The sequence below is a fragment of the Tachysurus fulvidraco genome, chromosome 13 (genome assembly GCF_022655615.1).
Source record: "Tachysurus fulvidraco isolate hzauxx_2018 chromosome 13, HZAU_PFXX_2.0, whole genome shotgun sequence".
Taxonomy (NCBI): domain Eukaryota; kingdom Metazoa; phylum Chordata; class Actinopteri; order Siluriformes; family Bagridae; genus Tachysurus; species Tachysurus fulvidraco.
The window spans coordinates 18271324-18284943 of NC_062530.1; the positions used below are offsets into that span (position 1 = coordinate 18271324).

Sequence of the window (13620 nt, forward strand, 5' to 3'; positions counted from 1 at the left end):
TCGGTTGGAAAATGGAATAACATGCTGTTTTAGGAATAAAATGTTCAGATGGTTTAAAAGTGATTAAGAAAAGGATGTTTACTTTCACATGACACAAACCAGCAGAATTTTGTCAGCTCTTAATAATGACTGGCTGAGCCAAATTAAGCAAGTCAGCATAAACAAGCACAGATGAGCAGAACAGCATGATAACATGAACAACTCACAAGATAGAGACTCTTTACTTCACTGTTTACTCATTTAGCTCATCAGTGGTATAAAACAGAAGTATCAAAAACGTCTCTAAATATGACAAAAAAATTGTAAGGAATTAGGAATGTGCAAATGTAGATTATGCACTATGATCCGCACTCTTTTTGGCAGTTTAGTTGAAATAGTGTAAGATTAAGATTAATACATGCAATAAACTGCATTGCTGGAATCATAATAATGGAAACTATAATAATAAATAAGAATACATAGAAAATATGAATTTAAACATCTACTTTATTTGTCTCAAATTGAACTGTTACAGATAGTACTAGATGCAATAACTTTACATTTAAACATCTATTTTTTCAATACATTTACATTGACAATAGAGTTACGCTGTACTTATAAAAGAGGCACATTGCTGGTTTTGAACATGAATTATTACATTTTCATCTTGCGTTGGTGCTGAACTGGTACAATTCTGTAATCAAAAGACATAACATAAATACTATATTTATATGATTTAGGGGTTCCTTGTGAAAGGTCATTAATTCTAGAGATAAACAAGATCCTTACCATTTTAAAATAAAGAAGGTGTTTTGGTTAATTTGCCAGGTTTAGAAAGAAACCTGCAGGCTGAACCCTAAAATAGCAATGTGAATAAGCAACATGAAGAAGTATAGCTCAGAGTGTTCTCAATGATCCAGTATAAATATTCACACAAATTGTATATTTACCTTTTATTGCATAGGTTACAACAACGGGCCTTAATAAATCAAAGTAAATAAAAATGTAAATGCATAATTTTTGCTTATTGATAAAGATTGAGGATAAATCTCAAATTAATAATTTGATTTGCATGATCATTTCTTCCATCCATTATGTGTATCACTTATCCTACACAGGGTCACCCAAACCTGGAATCTGTCCCAGGGCACAAGGTAGGGGACAGCCTATGGACCAGACTATGGACAATTTAGAGATGCCAATCAGCCTACAAGGCGTCTTTGAAGTGGGAGAGGAAACCAGAACTAACTGAAAATATCCCAGAAGCACAGGAAGTACAGTATAGAAAAACTTCACACCTACCGGCCAGAGGAAGGAATCAAATACCCATCCCCAGAAGTGTGAGGCAAACATGCTAAAACACTAAACCATCTTTCCCCAAGATCATTTCATGTTGTTTTACAACACCAATAAGAGAGTTGGATTATTTATATAAATCTTAATACTTAATGAAATACTTGAATCTTTATTTTTGGATTTTCTGGATCCGCAGGATTCTCAAAATGAAATATGAAGAAAGAGACAAAATATTTTAGATAAAAATCTTAGCATAGCCCATCACATAACCACAGAGACTGATGTCTAGCAAACAACTCGGACCTCAACAATGGGTTTATGCATGAGAGGATAGACGAAAAAGTCAAAAAGGACCCAAAATAAAATTAATTGCAAAATAAAGCTTTTATTATATTGCACAACCACATGGGTAAGGTTGCATGGATCCAGTGGAGTTGCTCATTTTGATTTCATCACCTTAACAGCACACCAATGAGGTGAGAGGAGTCCAAGGCTCTTGATGAACCCTAAATCCCAAACGTCACCAATAATTCTCCTAATAGTCCCCATTCTCGTACCGTGATGGTCCTCTTTCATCTTCCTCCTGTGTGGTCACACCTCTTTTCTTTTTCCAGCCCTGTTTGCGGCCATCTGAGTTCTCTGCAGTGGTTCCGTAAGACCTCATCTTGGTGTTGAGGGAGCTTTCACAGCTGGCCTCAGTCTCCTGAGCAAGTTCGTCTTCTCCGATGATGCCACACTTCTCCTCACTAGTGCTCTCAGGGTCAGCCCAGTCTTGTTTTTCACCCGAAGCAAAGATGCCGTAAAAGATCACACCACAATAATGGACCATGGCGGCAATCACAAAGACATTCTGCCATTCCCGACGAGTCTATTTTAAAAAAAAATTAAATGCATACTATTACAGAAGTAATAAATCAAAGGGAAACAATGTAGGCTGAGGCAAAGAGATCCAAAGAACTTTGCTGTATTTAAAAACACCACAAGCCCTAATTATTTAATAACTTCTGTCTACTGTTAAAACATTTATACCTTTTAACTGGTCCTTTGGTGTAAACCACTCTATGCAAATGCACATATCAACAATTAGAGCAGCACCCACTTTGTGTTTGGTCAGTGCTCCAACGATGAGAGGACACACCATACCAGACAGTGTGCCTACGCCGTTGGAGATTCCCATCAGAATACTTGCATAACGGGGAGCAATATCAAGGTGATTCACGTTGAAGCCTGAGATTCACAACAAAACTTTATCAATATATTTTTGGTAGATATGAATATATAATACTTTAACTTTCTGATACTCTAACCTGATATGGCAAAGCCACTGAAGCCCACTGCCAGGACAAGAAATGAAATGGCTACACCACGTGTATGTGAGAATCCCACCACTAGCAGTAATGTGGCTTCCATCCCAAAACCTAAGACAACCCCACACATTCATGAAAGGAGTGTTGGTTCATTGTATTAACAATTCATTATAAAACATATTTTATTGATTTTATTTTAAGAAATATTAGTGCCAACCTCCACAGTTCATGATTTTGCGCACGGTTGTGGTGGACAGAATTTTATTGCTCCTCAAGAAGTCTGCAAGCTGCCCTCCGATCGGCACGATGATGGTCATGACCATGTGGGGCACAGCTGACAAAATGCCCACCTAAGAGATGATACATTCATATGTTGAGTACCAGCTCCTAAAAAAAGTGTTCAGGGTTTGGCAGGAAAAATTGAAATGCCAAAAAGAGCAAAACTGGATATGCTGTCTGGGAGGGAGGGAGGGATGGACGACAATAATTTTTCCAAAATTATGAGAATCTGTGACTTCATCTATGTGGAAGAAGGCAGTTTTCTGTTAGTGTTCATCTACCACAGAATGATCAGAGTTTTGAAAATATGCAGTGGCTGTTTTGATGTGTCTCAGGGGAAGCACATTCTAGCAACGATCCTTCATGATTAGTAGCTGTTGGTTGACAAAGAAAAACTAGCTAGTGGCAGATATGATCATATTGGAAAATTTTTATTTGTTGCTTGAAAGCATTGTTTACAAGTTCAAGCACCAGGCAAGAAAAACAACTCACCTTGCTTATAGGAAAACCAAAAACCTCCTCAAAGTAAGCTGGTTGGCTAATAAGCAGGAGATAGAAGGTCCAACTACGGCAAAAGTTGGCCACTATAATGGCGTAGACTGGCATAGAAGTGAAGAACTGTCGCCATGGAGTCTTGAATTTCTGAACAGAAAGCAATCATGGCATCCATGATTTCAAAACATCTGCAATTAATTTTGATTTGACATTTGGTTTCTAAGCCTGTACCTCAGTAGCACTCATTAAGTTGACACCTTCACCTATTGAGGTCTCAATGTATGTTTTCTCTTCTTCACTAATAGTAGGGTGTACAGCTGGGCTTTCATAGGCAAGCAGTAGCCAGAAAGTATACCATATGATTCCAAAAACTCCTGAAGAATACAAACACCCAAAAACATTGGTAACATTTATATGGGCAGTAAATAAAATGTAGATAAATACATTATTACACAGAAATGAACATAAATATATATGAAATGAACTAAAAACATTCTGAATACTCTCCTGATGGAAATGTAATTTGTTGAGTAGTTCAACCTGGGAGGATAAGCAGTGACTCACTCGATCCTTTAAATGTTCAAAATCGCTAATTGCTGATATGTGATAAGTGTATTCATATATCAGCTGTAAGCTTTTCATATGCCAGCAAACAATTCCAAGGACAGAGCAATATAGGTTGTGTAAAACCCTGCGGTTATGTTTGGACTTACTTTTTAAAACTCATCTATGATATTATATTACTTTCATTTCAATTCCCTACAGATTGCAAGTGTGTTTGATCTGAATGTAATAAGAATGGAAATAAAATATCACTACACTTTTATTTGTTTCCTTTAAATGTACAATCTTAAAATGAAGTATTGGTCAGTCGGATTCCTTAGTCCTAACATGTGATTTTTGTATAAGCTTGAAAACGAATCTCACCATAGATGTAGAAAACGGAGGGCCAGCCTACATACTGCACTAACACTCCTGCCAGAGGCATGGCAATCACAGCCCCTGCATATGAGCCTGTCAAGAAGAATCCACACGAGAGTAGTTAGTATGTCACCAAGAGCAAGACCTGGAATTTTTTTATATGAACTGTAATTACAGCAAGTCTCCCATGAAATATATTAGGGGCCCCAAATGGTTGCAGACATAGCTGAAAAATGAGCACAGGTTACCTATAACATTCATATTTTACTTTTTGTGATGTAATATAGCCCTAGTTCTGAAACTGCTGAGGAAGGTGCTGTATGAATGTATAAGGAGAACACTTGATTTTGCACGTGCACATACATAAGTTAATTGTGCAGGACAACTTACATTCTGTTTTCCATTCTGCTTTTGTGCACAGAGATTCTGTAATTCTTTTTTTGATTTTCGATCAACGAGAGGAGGTCTCTTACACATTCGGAAGGTGCCGAACATCTCCATTTAGAAGCAGTATCAACAGCAGTGTGTAGAATGGTTTGCCATAGCACCACATTTGATTAAAAATAAAGGATATTTTGATGGATTGGGGGGGGGGTATGCAATATGTAGATTTTATATATATATACATAATATGCAAACTAAAACAACTTTCCCTTGGTGCTCAATGGGTTAATACCTAATACCGAACACTGACACTGTGTGCAGGTTGTTTAATGGCTATCTATCGGTCCTTGGTTCCATCTCATTTTCAAATTATAAATATGTTGACAGGTAGGGGGAAACAGAAGTGTGGGAAAGAAATGAACATTCATATAATGGGATTAGTAAATTCACAGTTACACCACTTAATTATTACAGTTCAATATTGCTTTCAGTGTCTTTGTGTAATATAATTTGTTGTAGATGTACACACCACAAAAAGATGTAGTCGCCAAGCGGCTTCTTTCTAGCGGTGGAGCCCATTTGCTCCACATTCCATGGCAAGCTGGATAGGTGACTCCCTGAAACACAAAAAACAAAAACCTGAGACTTAATTTTTTTGAGTTAACTGAGCTTCTCTTAAGCTTTGTGGGTTGCCATCATAAATGCTGTCAGGTGCTTGGACAGTTCGCTGCCAGACCACCAGAGGGGGACTGGCAGGTGTTTTCTCATTGCCCACCATATTGTTTCTATGTGAGTGGTGCTATGCCCTTTCCCGTACCTATGTTCTCACCTGCTTTTTTTTTTTTTTTTTTACATTGATTGCTTGCCTGTCTTGTTCTCTGTTAACTTTGTTCATATCTGTTAACGTTGTTGCTGTTGTTGTCATGTGTGGCTCGTATGTCCAAGTTGTGTTTTATTTGCTACATTAAGGTTTCCATGTCATAGTTACGTTTATGTTTTGTTATGTTAAATGTAAGTTTTTTGTTTTTTTTTATGCACTGAAATCCTTCATTTGGGTCTGATTTGCTACTGTGGGTGGTTTAGCCTACGGCAGAGGTATGGGCTTGATCCCTGTCATCGGTATCATCTGCCCCTGATCATTACAAATACCTTATTACAGGGATGTATTAAGTTTATTTCTACCTAAGACTAGATACAGTGAGAAAACAGTACAGTTTATATAATGTAGATTTGATTATAGTTTAACATTAGCCTCCTCTCAAGAGCATTGAACACCTAACAGGCTTGTCATTTGTACAATTTTATGGTTAGATGCTTTTAGAAGGTTGCATACAACCATGAATATGTGCACCAGCGTCTAACAGGTTTCATAAATCACAAATTCATAAATCATATCTTTAAAGTTTTTAAAGGTTTTTTAAAGGTTTTTCCAGATGTTTCTTGTAGGCAACAATCAGCTAAACATGATACTCTGCTGGTTAGATTTTTTTAACATTGATAATATAAATTAGTGGGGAAAAATCATGAATGAGATAATTGGGGGTAAAAGTAAGGCCCACCTAACTCATTTCGATTATTCCAGTTCCAGTAAGCATTAGTACTGACTTATAATACAAGCTTACCATATTCATTCATCCACATTCCTCAGTAATCAGTTACTTTAATTTATCCTGGTCTGAGTGTGGTTTAAATGCCTTGTTTGTTTATATTTCAGTAAATATTAATTTTAAAACGTTAATTTCAATATGTTATAAGGGGTACAAACAGAAATAACAGAACAGAAATTCTGCAGGAGTGTGTGGGATTGTTTAACTATCTGATATGCACTACTAATTTGCTTATTGTTATTGTGCCACTTGTTTAGTGTCTTGCTCAGTCTGAATAACAATGCAGATGCACCTGCCACCCTGTCCACTACATCACTACTGCAGGTGTATATCACAAGAATACCACAATCGGACAGAGATCCTTAGTAAGCAATGTAAAAAAAAAACTCAACACAAACAAAAATCCTCAACACAAACAGGCTGTATTGTTAACCTGCTGCCAGTTCTCCACAATTACTTGTTATCCATCATGGAGATTGCTGAAATGGCTAAGTACATGCAGGAGGCCTCTAGGCATGGGTTTGTTTGACCCTTTATATCCTAGCTCTTTATTTATGGAGAATAAGGATAGAGGATTAGGGCTGTGAATTGATTACTGAAGATTTGAACCAGGTCACCAAGAAGTTCATTACTCCCTGTACTGGAAAAGTTGCATAGAGCCAGAGTTTTGAGTACGTGACTTTTTCAATGACCCTTGGACATTAGGAATTTTTGGTAATGCCTTATTGTCTGGACAAAACCCTGAATGTGTTCAGTGCTTCGATTGGGAATTCATTGGTTTAATTTTTTTTTTTTTTAATGAGCTTCAGTGTCACAGATAAATATAGTAAAATATTTATATTGTATAGATCCTGCAGTATTACTGGAACCCAGAGAAGTGTTTAGATCATCTGAGGTCTGTGTGACATTTGAAGCACAGGCTATACAGTGAGGCCAAGTGTAAGTGTCAGTTTCACCTCTCAACTGTCTCTTTCCTAAGGTACGTGTTGTTTCCTCAGGAGGAACAGACAGTTCAGGTAGTGGCACAATCACTAACCCACATTCCTTATTCTGAAATTTATTCTTAAAGGTTAACTTCCATTCTAACACCACAACCATGTGCTCGACATCTCAGAACAGAAGAGTAGAAGTGAGGTTCATCACTGCCTTGTATAGCCCCATTGCATCCTGTATTACAATTTTGCTGTGCTGGATGATATTAAACATTTACAGTAAAAGTTGACTATTATCCTTCTTGAGATCTTTCAAACTTGAAGGTTTTTTACTCCTATTAAATGCAATTGTTCAAGATTTAAGATTTTTTTGTTTCATGACAGTTATATACAGTATACAACTTACAACGAAATGACAACCCGTCCTAGCAATAAGAAGGAATAAGAAGAGGTGATTAGAATCATTCTATAAGAATAAGAATGATTCTTCTATGGGGCCGTGAGCTCTGAAAACTAACACCCATAGCACAGGGCTGTACTGTAGGCAGTACTAACCTTGCTAGCAATGCCAACCAATCCATCAAGCAATAAATTAGCACCGGTTTTTGCTATGTTATAGTTATTGCTGTTATATATTATATGTTATATATTCTGTTTGTGACAGGGAGTCTTACTTTCCCCTTGTTGTCTAAACTTCTTTTGTGTCATTTTTTAATTATTTTTCTAATGTCTAGACTATTAGTGTTGCTATTGTTGTAATTAATGTTGTGATAAAAAATTGTTTTTAATAATTATTTAAAAACCTTAGTTGATCTAGTAAAATCGTTTTGATGTAAGATGTACTTTTGCACATTGGAATAATTAATAATAAAATGCCGAACTCTTCTGAAGTAAATATTAACAGTGTTTTGTACTAATGTCCTAATGCACTGACCTCCACCAGCCCCTGCAAGATTCGCACAAACAAAACACAGCCATAGTGGACTCTCGCTGCTGATGGGATAAACATATTTAGAATTGACGTCAGGAAAATAGCAGCTCCAAACACCCTGAGAAAACATGGAGAGACAAATTTTGAGGCATTTCAGTTTTTATGCAATTAAAGTTTATATCTTACAATAAAGGTTTACATATCTTACAAAGTGTTGAGTATTTCACAATATCTCATGAGATTTGCCTTATGATGGTTAAATAATACTAACTAATGGTGAATGAGTGACATCTACAGTTTAACTCTGAATATGGAATTCGGCAATGAATATGTCTAAAGCCAAGTATGAAAAAAGAGCAGAAGTAAAGACTTAATGATAAACATTTTGATGGACATTTTGTCCACCGCTCTGTCATAAGGCAAGATGGCATTTTCTGATTCATTCACTTATTTTTGTCACCATTTACTTCATCATTTTATGCTTTCGCCCCTATAAAATCTTGTGCAAGTGACACTTGTAATATTCTAGAGGTTGATGTTTCAGGGAAAGATCTGCGACAGGATCTTTCATTATTAACTCTGTCAGTCTTGCGTCCTCTTTTTCCTGTGAGGCTTTTATTACAGGAGCACTATCACAACTCTCATCAACACAGCACACCGCTTTAACCCTTCCAGCCCTGACCAGGCATTTGTTCTCACAGTAATCTGTACATAAATAGTGTATTTTGTTATATGATACTAATTACTGTCTTATCTTTAACTAGACATGAAGTCTTCTCAGTATCAGTAAAGACTGTGTGAAAACACAAAAGTTTCATGCATCACCTACCTCTTTGCTTCTACGTGGTTTATGGTGCCAGGAGGATTACATTTACCTGTTTGCTGCTAGCTTGTTGGAAATAAAGCCTCCAGGGATTTGAGTAACAATGTAACCCCAGAAAAATGAGCCATGTATCAACCCTACTGTCTCAGGGTCCCAGTTAAACTGGGCAGGCTGGAAAATAAGTAAAAGCAATAAATATTAAAATATGCAATTACTAAGTGCAATACAGAGACAGAAAAAGGGAAGGAGCAAAAAAGTAATTTAGATATTTGTATTTCACTTTAATCAGACCACAGGAAATTGCTGTACCTAACTACTCTGAAACTCATTTATAAGCTTTTCAGCTAAAATCAAAACCAAGATAATCTCTTGTCGCCTCAGCTGAACTGGTTAATTACTTTCTCTTCCGTTTAACAACTGCAGTATTAATTTTTTCAAAGGGATGTTTTAAGTCAGTGAAACAGATATGGGAGATAAAAACAGATACTTTCATGAACTCATAAACTGTTCAAAGGGCATTTGTTCTAACTGGTCTTTGCTGTTGCATGGCACTATGGCACAGGAGGTAGCATTACCACCTCACAGCTCCAGGGTCCTGGTTCAAACCTTAGCTCACATTACCGTCTGTGTGAAATTTCGCTTGTTCCCTTGTCTATTTGGGATTTCTTCAACCTCTAAAATGCATGCTGGCTAGTCCAAATAGGTCTAAATCGGTGTGTATTTCTTCTTTGTGTCTAGTTTCTCCAGGATAGGCTATCGATTCACAGTGACCCTGACAGGATAAAGTGGTTACTGAAGATGAATGAATGAATAAATGCACATTCTTTTATTCACCTGCATCACAGCAGTCCCATTGATGTACACCGTGTTGTTGTTGACCATTTCCACAATGGCAACACCTAGATTGCAGCGGATACCAAATGAGATACAGAAACCCAGTCCACTGAGAATAGCAATTATGTAGCGCTTGGGCAGGCCGAAGCAGCCACAATCGAGCATTGGTGGGCTGCGGTGAGAAGCTGACACTGGCCTGCCATCTTCCGTTAGCTCTATTGGCGCCTCATCATCTACATTGGTGCCATCAATCTTCCTGCAGAGAGGTGGTAGACATGTGACATAAAAAGGAAGTGTTCAACTACACTTCTACCTAACAAACGTTGTTACTCAATTAAATTCATCCTGCCAGCTCTTCTTTCAACTGTTCTTCTACTTCAGTATCTCAGCTGCTGCACCTCATTATGTTTTTGCTTTCTTATTCTGTCTGCCATCAGCAAGATCAAAATTTGACCAAAAACATGGCTTGAGAAAGGTCACAGAGTGGAGCTTTTGTCACTCACTCCCTTTCACACACATGCACACTAGCTCTGTTATGGATACTCCATCTTGTCTCTCATGCACCAGATAACAGCTACGACTTTGTCATGTCTACTCTCAAGTTCCTGCCTCTCAGAGACTGGAGAGAATTCACTAAGAGTTTAGTGGAACTATTGTAGAATAGAACTGTGGATTATTTTCATGAAGAATCCCAAAGCCCTGGTCTTGCTCTCTACGGATGTTTATGCATCAGGTGAACTCATAGTAGAAAAATTGGGAGCCCTTTCAAGGTTTGCTTTAGCTCACAAATGGCACGAACACAATGACAAGCATATAATATCATTCAATTGTCCAGCATTTAATCCTCTAACCCAAATATACAACCAAAGTCTAGATTTTACTCCCTACTTATTTATCTAAGCATTAAAATCATTTGATCTGTATAAGAACCATACACAGTAGTTAAAAAAGGAGATACAGGAGACCTCACTGACTGATAATGTGACATTTTTCTAACTACAGGTAATGACAATGTCAATACATGTCAATACATGATAAATTATAGTTATAATTATGGTACAGTTTGTCAGATAATCAATAAAAAATGCACCACCTTTCTTTAGATTAGGATTCAGCGATAAATTCTACACTATTCTTAATTTAGTAAAATTCACTTGCACAGTGGTCACTATTTTTTCTGAATTATATATTTAACAGTATCTGTTCAATTACAAATCACTTCAATATAGGGTTCTGCTGTAGGTTTTGTGGTTCCAAATTTCAGCAGTTCCCTTTGTAGAGTCCAGAATGCAGCACCTGAACTGTGTATGACAGAATATTACACAGGCACAGGAAATTATTCGCTTTATCTCTTTCATCTGTTTGTCTTACTTTTGACAGCGATCTTCCATTTATATTAAGTTTCCAAGTATGTTACACTTCTGTGAATGTGTCAGTGTCTAAAAGCATTACTCTGACAGCTTAACTTCTATTTATGATCTATAAACTATATTTATACATATACATGTCCACAATATATACAGCATATTCAGTTAATATTTCAGATAAAATTACAATTATGTTAATAGACCTAATACCCAACCCTTTGGTCAAATATATCACAGGAGTAACACCAGTATTAGAAAAACCAGCATAAAAGTTAAGAACTTGAATTAAAAAACAAAACAATGTTATAGCTAAAAATCATGACTATTAATCGCATTAATTCAAATCTTTATTACATCCGCATGGTTCACAATAAAGAGTTCAACTTCTAAACAGTAAAATATGCTGTCATAACTTTGTTAAAGAACAGAATTGCAAAATGTAGTGTAACAGATAAACAGACAGACATTAAGTTCCACACTTACCTCTGCAAGTTCCCCATAGAGTCGCCCACAGCATACTTCATCTCCTCCTTCCCTGGCTTCAACACCTTCTCCTTCAGTCCTGCAAGTCCTCCAAACGGCATCTCTCCTTCCCTTTCACTGCTCTTCTACAGACCGTCCGTGAATTGCGTCCCTGAATTGCTCTGCTTTTGCCAAATAGGCAACAGGTCCACTAGGCGTTAATGCTCATCCTCTTCTGGTTGGGCTTGTGTGACTGAAGTACAGTAGAGGGGAGGTGGGATGCTGCGCCTTGATGCTCTAGCAGCTCTAGATTGGTGGCACCAACTGGAAGTGCAGGAACTGAACACGTAATTCAGATGTCCTCAGCAGTCCAAGGATCTCTGTGAACTTGTTCACTTGGCATGAGTATAAAGAAGCACCTTGAAAAGCTCGTTTGGCAGAATAAGAAAGGGCTGAGGAAGTGATTTGCCCTAAGTGACTATATCATTGTGAAGAATATATTGAGAAACTAAAGATCCCAGAGAAGCTTTTACTTTTCACAGCACCAAAAAATGCAGAGGATACCTACCTGCATCCCCTCCAATCCTCACCTCAATGCTTGTCTCATTTAGAGCAGGTCAGTAAGACAGTCAGCCACAAGTCATTAAAGATTAAATGCAGCATTAGGCAGGCAGGCTCACGGTTGTATGATATAAGCAGGTGTAACCAGAGACACAGCTTTTTTTCTCAGACTCATGATCATTCTGTTTTAGTGTAACAATTCCATAGCAGGTTAAAGAGTGTCAGCCCCAGCAATGACACACTGATGTGAGTGTTCAAAGTTCAGGTACAAAACCCACAAACTCCATCTAATATCATAAAAGTGATCAATACTGTAGTGTGAAAAATATGAAGGACTTCAGCAGTTTGTATGGTAATACTGTATATAGTGAGATCATGGGGTTCATTGAGCAGCTTTAGGTGTTAGTCCAAAAAGCCAAGCCAAAAACCCCTTATGGCATTCCATAATGGTCATTACTAACTAAATAAATAACTAATCTAAGCAAAAAAAGTATAATCAGTATCTTATCAGGCATGTATGCTTAGGTTATTGTGTAAAAAAAATCAACTTCTCTCTGTGCTGCTCTTCATTTCAGTGAACTGAAAATCTGATCTTTAAAGAAAATCTGTTTTAATTTCCATTTTTGTTTTCTTTTGAATGAATGCTTAGCTTTCACAACGAACGCTATGCTTTGCCAATAACGAATGCTAATTTTTGCCAATAAAGGCTGAAGAGAAAATTCCCAAGGTCTAGTGCGACACCTAGTGGTTTTGTCAAGGAAATGACCCAAAATCTAATCTAATCTAATCTAATCTAATATAATATAATATAATATAATATAATATAATATAATATAATATAATATAATATAATATAATATAATATAATATAATATGAATACCTTTAATAACTGTAAAGCACTGAAAATAGAATACTAACTTTCAGAAATCTTACAAATGATCAAATGTACGGTCATCATTTTATTTTGCATAAATTCTTAGTGTGACAGGAGCAGAACAACTGGTGAAAACGAAGGAGTGTAAGAAAGTGTAATTGCCTTAAAATCACCTCTCTACAATTGCATTAACTGGGGTATTTCAAAAAGCACTCTACCACAAAATAAGAAAGATATTCTAGCATTTGACCCTATTTGGCAACAAATAGCTGATCAGACAAAGCTGAAAATTTAAGCATTTACTTACTGTTTTAAGTAAAGAATTTGGCAAATTATGGGATTATCATACATGATATCTCATAAGCAATCGTTTTTTTTAATCATGGTTAAGTTACATATGAATTGGGCAGTGAAATGATGCCCAATCTGCAGTCCATCGAGCTGCCAGATGTCACAACGATTTTCTGATGTTTAAAATTAATTTTGTGTTGGACGCTAGGACCTGGGGGACGCTGCTGCAGAGTTACCCCAAAGTTGATCATTTTCCAATAAAAGCATGTCACAGTA

At 36.8% G+C, this 13620-nt stretch overlaps 1 protein-coding gene across 2 annotated transcripts; it reads right to left on the minus strand.

The window, feature by feature from the left end:
• Positions 1 to 500: 500 nt before the first annotated feature.
• Positions 501 to 12363, minus strand: slc17a8 (solute carrier family 17 member 8). Of its 2 annotated transcripts, none has more exons than XM_047822039.1 (12): positions 11639 to 12363; positions 9789 to 10044; positions 9007 to 9125; positions 8135 to 8249; positions 5191 to 5278; positions 4284 to 4370; positions 3588 to 3730; positions 3354 to 3503; positions 2800 to 2932; positions 2583 to 2693; positions 2375 to 2502; positions 501 to 2143 (listed from the first exon to the last, which is right to left on the minus strand). In XM_047822039.1, the coding sequence occupies exons 1-12, from the start codon at positions 11737 to 11739 to the stop codon at positions 1811 to 1813; spliced, it is 1764 nt and encodes a 587-aa protein (XP_047677995.1). In that variant the 5' UTR covers positions 11740 to 12363; the 3' UTR covers positions 501 to 1810. The 2 variants fall into 2 exon arrangements, with proteins under 2 accessions (XP_047677995.1, XP_047677996.1); XM_047822040.1 differs by having other exon boundaries at positions 1915 to 2143; positions 2305 to 2502.
• Between the last annotated feature and the right edge of the window lie 1257 nt (positions 12364 to 13620).

Excerpts from the sequence above, each read along its gene's own strand:
- slc17a8 (XM_047822039.1), bottom strand. The coding sequence starts at position 11,739 with ATGCCGTTTGGAGGACTTGCAGGACTGAAGGAGAAGGTGTTGAAGCCA. Across the intron at positions 3,731-4,283 it reads CTCCGTTTTCTACATCTATG|GAGTTTTTGGAATCATATGG; the intron begins GTGAGATTCGTT and ends TGTATTCTTCAG. Across the intron at positions 2,503-2,582 it reads CAGTGGCTTTGCCATATCAG|GCTTCAACGTGAATCACCTT; the intron begins GTTAGAGTATCA and ends TGTGAATCTCAG.